Consider the following 12267-nt stretch of genomic DNA (forward strand, 5'->3'; position numbering starts at 1 on the left):
TGTGTGTTGCTTTTAAGGAACAAGATTATCTACATTTAAAAATACAATAAATAACTGCACATGAAAGCAACTTTCAAAAATCTTTAATAATCCCCCCTCCCCCCCGTGTGTACTGACATTTGTTCTGGTGTTAAAACAAACCTTTTAAAACCAATAATATTTCAGTTATAAATATTGAAATGAATAAAAATCTGGTTAATGTATATAAATATACCCTTGCCTGTGGAACTTATATTTTCTTTTAACAATGCTGAAGTATAAAAATAAAATTAAAAAAGTTCAAATCCCCAGGACATGATTATAAACTAAAATGTGCACCTTTAGTGATGTAAGCTGTATGATTAACTATGTATATGATTAAAATAGTACTAAGCTTCCCAGGGTGTTTTAGTTCAGAATTAATACAGCTTGTATTACCCTGGGGAGTGTCTGTGTCTAGATCCACAGAGTTAGCAGAATCTACAGGACAGTCTGGAGCTGAGAGACAAGCAGGTAACTTCCAGGTCCTGGAGCTCTTAGTATTTCCCAGGGAAGTAGATATGGGGTGGCAAAAAAACCTGTTAAAACCCTTAAAGAGTTGTGGGTCTAAATGTAAAATGACTTTTGCCCATCCTATTCAGTATTTCATCTTTTGTGCTCAGAAAGTTTGCAGCATTTATAATCATTATCAGTCTAGACTAGAAGCTTGCAAGCCAAGGTAGCTTCTTCATCTTTGTGGCTTTCAGATACAGGTAACAAGAGCAGGGGCGGATATGAGTTTTGTCTCCCTGAATTTTCACAGTCACATAGGGGTCCTATAGACATGCACAGAGCCTGCTCCAACGTGCTGGAAATCGAAGCGGACTCAATCAAGTCTCCTGTATTGTGGAAATTGACATGCTCTGGCAGCCTTCTACATAACATGTTTCAGTTTCCCTGTGCAGCTTCGTGCTGAAAAAATGACAATGGGGTGCTTTGAAATAAAGTATGTTTGAAAATTCAAAGCACCCCACCACCATTTTTCCAGCATGGGGACACACAGGGACACAGATACACATGATGCATGGGAATTTTTAATTAACAGGGCACACTAATTAAAGTGGCCAGTGCCGCATCCTAGAGCGCATGTAAAAATGCCCAAAGAGACCATTTTCCCTCGGTGCCCAGCTCACAGAAAGGCTTCATAAATACAGTTGCATGGTTTTAGCAGTTCATGACATTATACATGCATCTCTGGTTTTGTGACGGATTCATGCAAATATTATACACTTCAAGTGTTATTTAACAGCTGATGTAGATAACATAACACCCATCAACCCTCTTTTAGAAAAATGACTTTTTGCAGGTTACTGTTTTGCTTCTGTGTGCTGTATGTGTTCTGAAATAAAGTTTCTGACTTTTGGTTTTAGAAATAGCTCAGCTGGCTAACTATGACAGCGGAACAGCAGAAACTCCTGAAGCAGATGAATCTATAAGTGTAAGTCATTCCATTATGATTGTGATGCCCGCTACTTTTACTACATTCACTTTAAAAATCCAGTATTGAATTCGCTGCATGAGTTGTTGCATTCTTGATTAGGTTTTGCAAACAACTAAATAGAATATTGTTTTCAAAGTAAGGGCCTGGTGAATAAGGAATGCATAGATGACAATAAATTATAACCCAACTCTTGTCTAATCTTTTCAGGAAGATTTCTCATAACAGTACCGATACTTGTTTCATCACTGTAGTCTTTGATGGTACTTGACTCCACTTTTTTGATGCCTTCTCAATTTCTGCTTACTTCTTGTATTTTTCTCTTAAAGATTCTTAACAGTTCTTCCACAAGTGAATTTAAAGTGGTTGTTTTTCTTTCACATTTTTAATTTGGTCTGCTTGCACAAGGTGCTAATTAATGATTAAGAGGGTTTGAATGTGATTTGTAAGAGATGAAAACATCAATAAGTTAAAGCTCAGAAATTAAGCTTTATGAGTAGGAATTAAGCTTTATGAGTAGGAAGGTTGTACATTTTAATTTAAACAAATTATTTTGCTGCATTCTGAAATTATAGCATACTAAAGCTGTGGATAGAAATACTTTGGTACCATATACTATTTTATGAAAGGATGCCACCAGCAAAGGTGTCTGGTGCTGTGATATGAATATAGCCTGTTGCTTAAAACTAGTTATTTAAGTTACTAGAAAGATACAAATGGGAGAGAGGTTAGGAAGTGGGAAAAATGATTAAGGATTTGGAGGTACTGATTTACATGAAGAGACTAAAGTTCAAATATGCTTAGATTGGCTGAGCAGTAACTAAGAGGTTATAAGTCCAAACATACTTCTGTCATGAGTAAATGCATATACCAAATATGCAAGAATAGAGGGGAGGAGGCTATTTAGCATAATAAAAGGTCTGATTGAGGGTGATGGTATGAGGAAAAATATGGATTAAATACCAGGAAACACTTCCTTGCAACGTGTTGGGTTAGATTGGTGGAAAACAAATTACTTAGAAAATGTAAAGCTGGGCTGTTTAAAATGCTCATAAATGTGCAATTAGGAGCAGTCATGTAGTGGCAGGCAAATAAACTAAATGCCTTCATAGATCCTCTCTTCCAGACTTATTTTATTTCATTCTATTAGCATATCCACTTGTTTTCATGTGGTAGAATGTTTCTTCCACAAGCATTATTCCATCTGACAGCAAGGGTTGCCTGGATAGAGGGTTTTTTTTTTCCTTTTCTTAGTATCTCCTATCCCTTTGAGTGCTCATTGACAGCAATGTTAGTCTATCCCCTTTCCATGGGGATGTCCTTGGAGCAGGGGTTCCCAATGCAGTGCCTGCAGGTGCCATGGCACCCCCGATGTTTATTCAAGTACTTGCGTGCATTTTCACAATCAGTAAAAATCATTATTCCAAAAAAAAATTCTGTCATATTGGCACCCGCTGCTTTTCCTTTAAAATTTGAATGTGCCTTTGGGCCATAAACATTAGGAACCCCTGCCTTAGAGCCTATGGATAAAGTTGCCTGTATTACTATTACAGAGTGAAATACTACCTGAAATTTGTTATTATGGACATGATATAACTTAGATATATTCTTAACTTCATGTATTCTTAGATGTGTATTAGATAGATTTCTTCATCAAACTGTACATGAACTAGTAGAAATATCTTTCTTGGACTTGATGCTAGGAAACGGGGTATTACAGGAGAGCTGATTATAGAAAATAAGCTTGTGTTGGGTGACCATTGGGTTGATTCAGGTTACATTAAATAGGAAGATAATCAAGCAGGTGGGTAACTATTGTTTTCCATTCCGAAAGAGCAAACTGAGATATAAGTGTAGTACAGTCAATTGGACTGAAGAACTTGGGGACTGAGAATAGAAAGTCTCTTCCACATTTAAGTATAATTTCCATAGATAGGAGGATTCATATTTTCATTAATAACCATGGAGTAGGAATGAAATATGCTGATGATGGTAAATTAAGAGACATTTTTTATATGAAGGAGGATCAGAATACATGAAGAATTAGATGACTTTGAAGAAAACAGTAATTTACCTGGAATGAGATTCAGTATACAAAGTGCAATGTCATGTACTTAGAATAAATTCTTACTAGTCCCTATAAAATGGTGGCTCATCTAGAAATGACAAAAAACCAAAAATGACCTTGGTATATTAGTTGGTCACAGAATGCATGTTCACCACCAGTGTGATGTGATCATAAGAAAGCCAAATATCATCATAAAGTACATTAAGTAAGGTATTTTGATTAGAGAAAGGAAGTATTAATGTCATTAAGCAACGTCATTTACAGAACGTATCTGGAATACTGTGTGCAACTCTGGTCCTTCATGTTCAAGAAAGGTGAATTCAAATTGGAACAAGTACAGAGGAGGACAACTGGGACAGGAAGGAGAGTAGAAGTCCTGTATTATGAGAAGAAACTAAAAGAGATTGGCTTGCTTAGTCCTGAAAAATGAAAGCTGAGATGAGATCTGATTGCTCTCAGGGGCAGAGAGTGGAAACACTGAAGAGTGAGAAACCTATTTAAGCTAGAGGACTGTGCTGGCACAAGAACAAAATGCTATAAACTGGCACTGAATAGGTTTAGGCTGGAAATTAGGAAATTTCTAACTTGGGGATGGGCAAGATAAAGGCCCATGGGTCAGATGCAGCCTGCCAGGCCATTCTATCTGGCCTGCAGGGCCCCTAAAACATTTAGAAAATGTATATTTATCTGTTCCTGGCTACTGTCAAAGATGACAGGATCCAAGGGAAGCAGGACCCAGGGAAAGCCAGCTAGAGTCAGGAGAAAGGCCAGCCTGGCCCTGCCCCCTCACCTGGAAGTGTCTTCCTGCCACAGCTTTTACAGCTTCCCTGCAAGCTGCTCTGGCACCACGTGGCCCCTAGCTGCAACACGGAGCACGGGGCTGCTCGGGTACCCCAGCGCCAGGGGGGTTGGGGGTGCGTGTGTGTGTGTGTGTGTGTGTGTGTGTGTGTGTCCCTGGAATGAGGGAGGGGGACAGAGACAGAGAGCAATGAGGGAGGGAGAGACTGTGTGGGGGAGAGACTGGGGAGTGGGTGAAGAGAAGCTGTGTGTGTGTGTGTGTGTGTTCATAGGGCAAGTCCCATACAAACACCCCACCATACACATGCACCCACACCCGCCTTGCACACCCCAGCCACCCCCTCCCCCACAAACCCCATACCTACCCTCATCACACATATCCACACACCTACCCTCATGCTCCATCACCCCACACTCACACACCCACACCCTCCCCCACATAATAACAGCCCCCCACACTCCCCACGATATACAAGAGTAAGACTTCATTTTAAACTGTTGTGCAATCACCTCTACGTACATTACACAAACGCGTGTAAACAAGGACAAACATATTTTTTCAAATCTAATTAATGAATGTTGTAGATGTTTGCTTTTTAGAATATAATTTGGTATTTTTCTGGTTCTGAGATGGCAAAACCCCTTGTTGAAAGGTGTATTTCTGATGGCAAGGGGAGGGACTTCTGGTGGCAAAGGTTAGGGGGTGGGACTTCCAGTCACAAGATGGTGACCAGGGGCAGGGCTTCTGTTAAGGGGCAGGGCTACCAATGTGGCCCTCAACAGCTTGCAGAAATTTAGTAAGTGGCCCTCCGCTTGAAATAATTGCCTGCCCCTGTTCTAACTATTGAGTGAGTAAAGTTCTGCTGCGGGGTACTGGAAGCAAATACCCACTTGGTTTACAGATGGAGCTTGAAAAAATTTATGAACAGGATTGGATGATACAGTTGCCTAGGTGGGCATCTGAGAACTGGGCTTGAACGACTCAGATGGACCCCTGCAGTTCTGTATCCCATTCACTACAATCAGATGCTTTCACATGAATGAGAATGCCATGTGGATATGAATACAGTCAAACATTAGCTCAAAAAGGTGTGAACTGTTTCATCATCTGAATAGATGTTCTCAAGCCTTCTCCTCTGATTTCACTGTTTATGGGCCTGTATATGCCTGTTCTCTGTCCCTTGCGCCTGTGTCAGTGCAGTGCTTTTGGTGCATGTTTTAGGAGGATGCCAGTTCTTGGCTCCTAACAATGATGTCCATGCTGTGTACTGTGCAGTTCCCATAACATGCTGCATCCTACCTCCTAACTCAGGTCTTGGCCTTGTATGCTTGTGTCTTGCAAGCACAAACCTAACTATTGTCCCCACTACATCTCAGCACTGTATACCCATACCTCCATTGAACAGACTCATGTCCAGCTATCAATACAGGTCTCATCACTTTGGGGCCTGTTTTGAAGGAGTACAGAATGAGTGGGGGAGTATCAAAGTGAGATGGTTTGGAGTGGGGCTCATAAATCCCTCTGCATCTCCTTGCACAAGGTGATGAACAGTTGCTTATTTTGGAAACAGCTTTTTATCAGTCTGACCTTTCAGAAAAAGTGTTTGAATGCTCTTACAATAATAAAAATTATCGTCTAGGAACATGCTGATCCCTCAATACCAGCATCATAGCACAGTTATAAGGCACAAAAGTTGGTGAATAGTCAGTATCTCAAGTCCAGAGCTTTCAAAAGGTGCCCAAGGAGAATGTTAGCAGGGAGCAAGACATGTGCCTGGAATGCATTTCTGAAAATGGTTTAGGATACAGCTTCTTGTGCGTGGATGCAACTTGGTTTCAGCAACAGAGGCATGTCATCTTGAACCACTTAGATTCTGTGATGATAAACCATGTGAAAAACCTTCTTTCTTAGAAAGCTTGAGTTTTACTGCACATGTATGTGTGTCACTTTTTTTGGACATCTGTTTGGTTTATGCTGACCCAAAGTTCTAAATTTAAATCCAAATAACTAATTCAGTACTGCTTTCTGAAAGGAGCAGTGAATGCCACTTAAAATCAGGCAGAATGGGGACTTCACATTCTGTCTGCAATATTCCAGGCTTATGCCCAAACGACCTGGTTATAGAATACCAGAGAGTGTCTGCTGCCTGTCTGTCTGTTCTCCCTTACCTTTTTCGCTGCCCGCCCCCCCCGAAAGGAAAAGGACAAAAAAAAATGCTCTGACAAAAACTTCAGTAGAACCAATCTATTCCTACAAAATGTTCAACTTCCACAAAAGTCTGCATGATTGAAAAGTTCTACTGTCATCCTTAATTAGAACCATCTATCTGTTACAGTAGGCTATTGTGTTCATATTCAGGAATGAACAAACATTTTGGAGGTTTTGTGTGTCACTCAAAGTACTTCTTGGTTTTGTAAAACTAATAATAATCTGTTAACTTTTTCCCCTTTGTAGTTTAAACTTGTGTTTATTTTCCCAAGAATGCACTGAGTAAAAATATAACTAAGGAGAAGGTGCTAGGGGAAAAGTTCTCCTGAAATGAAGCTGGTATGCATAGGTGACTGTTGTATGATATACTTATCAAGGCTTTTTTTTTTTCTTCACATTTTTCTTTTCCATTCTTTGCTTCTCTTCTCACAATCTCTCCCAAATGGCTTCAAGCAAAATCACTTGGACTGCTTGAAACTTTGAATGAGTTTGGAAATAGGCAGGAGTTTTTTTGGCCCTTGTGAGTGCTTTGGTGTATACTAGCAGGCAGATTCACAAAAGCATTGTAATGTTGCAAGATAAGGATATGTGTGTACTGGGAATTGGGAAAGAACCTAATCAGGTTAAATGCCTAATTCCCACTAGGTGGGAGTCTGCCTGTATCTCCAGTTGCCATAATCCCTCCATAAATTTGGCCCGTGTATGTCTGCCATAGCCCCAGATAAATGCAGAATAGAAGAACCCTTTCTGATGGAAAGACAGAGAACAAGAGACCCTTCTAGCCCTTGGCCTTATTTCCTGTGGTGTTCTTATTGGTCAGAGCCATAAGAAAACCTCTTTACAATTCCACTGAGGATTGCTCTAGCCTGAGGGCAGTAATGTATTTTTTTCTGATTTCCTTGTCTAGTGTGTTAACTTTTGTTCGGTCTCCTCTTTTATGTTAAAGAGCTCGAACAAGTCATTGAAGCTCCGGAGGAAACCTCGGGAAAGTGATTTTGAAACAATAAAACTGATTAGCAATGGAGCTTATGGGTGAGTAATCCGTGAGTGCAACAACTCGCTTGCATTTCATCTATTCATAATCTCCCTTTTTCCTTAATGTAAACAGCAGGAAGGTGTGCTTCTGTATTGTGTATACATGTGCATTGGTGCCCTTCTGGTTTCTGTTTGTAATTCATTTTCCATATTATTACTGACACTTTTGAAATACAAAAATCTCAGTAACAAAATCCAGTATTGCCAGTGTAGTTCAGAGGAAACCTCACTCAACCATAGAACAATAAAACAAAATCCACCACCAGTCCAGATGGGGGGAGGAGGCAGGGGAGGGTCAAAAAGGGAGGAGTAGAAATGGGAAGAAAAATTTCAGGAGGAAGAAGAAAAAGAATTGTCCTAGGGTTCAGAGATCTCTATGAAACTGAGAGTCCTTACAGTTTTTACAAAACGGGCAGAAAAAGGTAAAGGACCAGGGTTGCATATGGAGGAAGGTGGAGGAAGAAGGATGTATGCCAGCTCTAGCATCTCAGTTGTGCTGTATGTGAGTTTTTGGAGGGGAAGAAAAATCAGTGTGCCTGACATGAAATATCTGTGTACTAAATGAAAGCTAATGTTTAGTAAAATGAGAAATGAGTTTCTGTATCAGAATCCAAGACATGCTGATGAGTTTGTGGATAAAGTGATCTTTTTTGGGGAGGTGGGGATAGGGGAGGAGCAATGACTGAAATGCAATGACTATTTAGTGCACTGCTGCCTCTGCATTAAATGTGAAATCAGCATGGACTGATTTTGGCCACTCGAGATTTTAATTGTGGAATTCTACAAGTAGAGGAGAAACCTGCAAACCTTTTTTTATTAAAAAAATTCTAATATATCTGCGCATCAAATATACAACTTGCTTGGCTGTAGGGTAAATCTTTAAAAAAAAAAAAAAAGCCCCAAACTGGATATTTTGGTGAATAACCTGTGGCTAAAATTATTGAATTGTCACAAATTATCATCTTCTTTCCAAAGAAAACTTAGCACTTGTGAACGAAAGACCAGCTGACTATCAGTAGCTTGCTTTTATAGACTGGATTTAAGTTCCTCAATTCCCTACCCTACTGTCCTACTCCCTAGGGTATTATTCTCAAAAGCAACTATATGCTTTGCCTATTTCCATTCTAGTTTACTTGGCAAGAGACAGATCAATATGGAGTTTTTTTCAGCATTCAGTGTGTGTTTGACTTGGCAACATAAGATTGGCAGTCGATTTAGTTTAAATTAGGGTCAACAAATATAAGGGTCCAACACATTAGTACTTCCTGAATTCCTTTTAGCTGGTCTAAAAATTGCATATAATTAAGCAAAAATAGCTGTTCCGTCTGTGGATACAAAACAGTAAACTGCTCCATAGGCATTTATTGCAGCTTATTACAAGTGTAAGCAGTTAAAATAAAAGTTATTGTTATGCTACAAGGATTTTTTCTCTGCCAGTGTTTTTCCAGTCCATTAACTTTTTGAAAGAATTTGTGTGAATTTTGTCTTGCTTCAGTGATATATTTTCAGGAATGTGTCAGTGGGCATATTTTCTGACATGACCTGTTAATGCTTTATTATGATTTTTTTTTTTTCATTGTATAATGAAAGGTTTCCTCCTCAGCCAAATTAAAGCAAAAAGTTTTCCACTAGGTTGTTTTTGTTTTTTTGGTTTTGGTATTGATATTTCTGCCTTCATTAGTGAAAAGGAAGGCTTTGCTTGTTTGACAGTGTAATTGTTTGTGTTGGCACACTGAAGCAGAGATTTGTCAGATGCATTAAACTTGATGAATTTAAATATAAACCATTGTTTTTTTTTAAAGTTTGAGTAAATATTCAGTAGTACTCTTCTTTGTAATTGGTTGAATAAACTCATTTGCACTGCGATTAAATGACTGTATAGTAGATGAGGTATATCGGGCTTTTGGGAATGGCTGGGAATATACAAGAAGTTAAACAAGCTGTGAATCAGTAAACATGTAGGATGCAGGCCAAGTCATTAATGGTTTCACAAACCTTAGACTTTCCCAGTGAGCCAAAACTTTCTTTCCTTTCATGCTCCCTACATATTAAATTTTCAATACAATCCTAGCACACTCCCTCCAAGTTTTTAAAAACGTAAATAAAAATGTATAGACAACACTTGGCATAGTCATGGCTCCATGAATCCACTTAACAAATTACATCTTAAGTTAGTTTTATGGGTAGATGAAATCAAGCTTTTTTGAATTTATTAGGCTGGTCATTGAGTGTTGCATAATTGTCTGCATTATGCAGTTACAGAGTACTGCTACTGAAAGTGCCAGGAATGTTTTTACTTGCTTTTGGTTGTGGAAGGGGAAGGGATAAATAAAAGTTTAGGTACATGCTATTTACTAGCTAATTGCATTGTAGTATTGTCACTGGTACACACAAAGTAAAAATGTACTGTGGCTATGAGCAAATGGGATATCCTTTAGTTCCAATGTGTTGTGTCCCTATAAAGCTATAATGGGTCTTTTACCAGTCAAGGAGACTAAGACATAGTTCTCCTAAACTAAAAGCAAATGTATTGAACACTAACAGATACAATTCTAATTAAACCTGAAGCAGCATTAGCAGTTAAAAACTTGAGGTTTGTATCTAGTCAAAGCAGATGCTCACCACCCCTTAATGTTATGAATGCAACTTCACTGGTTGATCAAGCCATGAAGTCTTGTCCGGGGCTTCTGGTTTCCATGTCTGATGTTGAGGCAGGATCTTGGATCAGAGACAGGATCTCTTCTGGCTTTCTTCAGGAGTGTTCCAAAGGGTACACTCTCTCATCTCTGCATATAGCCTGAGTTTCTTAATACATAAAATTAACTTAAACCTTTCTCCTAATGTATATTAATAATATTACTTCTCTTTGCCAAATATGATTACCTTTAACTGGAATTTTCTATTCTGAGGTAATCTTTTCATTCTTAGGTGAGGATAGGTTTTGCTCTGACTGTTCCTCTTTTGGCCAGGATAGATTCATAGATACTAGGGTAGAAAGGGATCAACAGATCATCGAGTCCAACCCCCTGCCTTGGCAGGAAAGAGTGCTGGAATTAGATAATCCCAGCCAAATGCCTATCCAGCTTTCTCTTAAAGACTCCCAAGGTAGGGGAGAGCACCACTTCCCTTGGAAGCCCATTCCAAATTTTGGTGACCCTTAATGTGAAGAAGTTTTTCCTGATATCTAGCTTAAATCTGCTCTCTGTCAGTTCGTGACCATTGTTCCTTGTTACCCCAAGAATCACCCTGGTGAAAAGAGCATCTCCGATCCCATGCTACATTCCCCTAATGAATTTGTAGATGGCCACAAGATCCCCTCTCAGCCTTCTCTTGTGGGGGCTGAAGAGGTCCAGGTCCCTCAGTCTCTCCTCACAGGGCTTGGTCCTGTAAGCCCCTAACCATACGAGTAGTCCACCTCTGAACCCTCGAGTCTATCAACATCCTTCTTGCAGTGCAGAGCCCAAAACTGGATGCAGTACTCCAACTGTGGTCTGACCAATGCCGCATAGAGGGGAGGTATCACCTCCTTGGATCTATTCATCATGCATCGACTGATGCATGATAAAGTGCTGTTAGCTTTGCTGATGATTTCATCACACTAATGACTCATGTTCATCTGCAAGTCCACTATGACTCCAAGACCCCTTTCCACTTCTGTGCTGCTGAGAGGGTCTCTTCCCAGCCAGTAGGTGTGCTGGTTATTTTTGCACCCTAGGTGCAGCACTCTGGACTTGTCCTTGTACGGCATCCTATTGTGTACTGCCCACTTTTCTAACCTGTTCAGGTCCACCTGCAATTGTTCCCTACCCTCTGGAGTGTGCATATCACTCCACTGTTTATTATCATCTGCACCCACATCCAAGTCACTGATGAAGATATTGAAGAGTACGGGTCCAAGGACCGAACCCTGCGGCACCCCACTACCAACATCCTTCCAGGTTGATGATAACCCGTCTACTACCAATCTCTGAGTGTGACTGCTAAGCCAATTTGCCACCCACTGGGCCATGTAAACATCTGTGTCACAGCCTCTAAATTTATTTATAAGAATAGGATGAGATACCATATCGAAGGCCTTGCTAAAGTCCAACAAAATGACATCCACCTCTGTTCCTGAGTCTAAGCATTTTGTGACCCTGTCAGAAAACAAAACAAGATTGTCAGGCATGATCTACCTGCTACAAATCCATGCTGGTTTCTCTACTGCATTATTTTTCCCACTGGACTCCCACAAATATGATCCTTCATAATCTTTTCAAAGACCTTTCTAAGGATCGACGTGAGACTGACTGGCCTATAATTACTTGGATCCTCCTTCCTCCCCTTCTTGAAAATAGGGACCACACTGGCCCTTTTCCAGTCTTCTGGGACCTGACCCAAGCGCCATGAGAGCTCAAACAGCTGTGCCAGTGGTTCTGCTGTGATGCCGGCCAATTCCTTCAGTAACCTTGGATGCAGCTCATCTGGGCCTGCGCATCCAGTCCATCCAAGTGACTCTGCACCAGGCCGGTGTCAACAACCGGTAGGCTGGTGTCTCTCTGATGCCCATCAAAGTACCCACTATCTTGAGCCCTGTTCAGGAACACCAAGGCAAAAAACTCATTGAATAGTTCAGCCTTGCCTCCCCTCTGTCACTAATTGTTCCTCCTTGTTCAGTAGGGGTTGTATGCTGCCCTGTGCCTTCCTTTTATTCCCTACATA

At 40.3% G+C, this 12267-nt stretch overlaps 1 protein-coding gene across 1 annotated transcript in view; it reads left to right on the top strand.

Moving 5' to 3' along the window:
* Nucleotides 1-12267, top strand: part of MAST4 (microtubule associated serine/threonine kinase family member 4) — a 156251-nt gene that overhangs the window by 103544 nt on the left and 40440 nt on the right. Inside the window, exons 10-11 of the mRNA XM_019532171.1 lie at nt 1389-1456; nt 7478-7563. Of these exons, the coding sequence (XP_019387716.1) occupies nt 1389-1456; nt 7478-7563 (154 nt within the window). The remainder of the gene's footprint in view (nt 1-1388; nt 1457-7477; nt 7564-12267) is intronic.

The sequence above is a fragment of the Crocodylus porosus genome, unplaced genomic scaffold (genome assembly GCF_001723895.1).
Source record: "Crocodylus porosus isolate Cpor-Errol unplaced genomic scaffold, CroPor_comp1, whole genome shotgun sequence".
In the NCBI taxonomy this organism is placed as follows: domain Eukaryota; kingdom Metazoa; phylum Chordata; order Crocodylia; family Crocodylidae; genus Crocodylus; species Crocodylus porosus.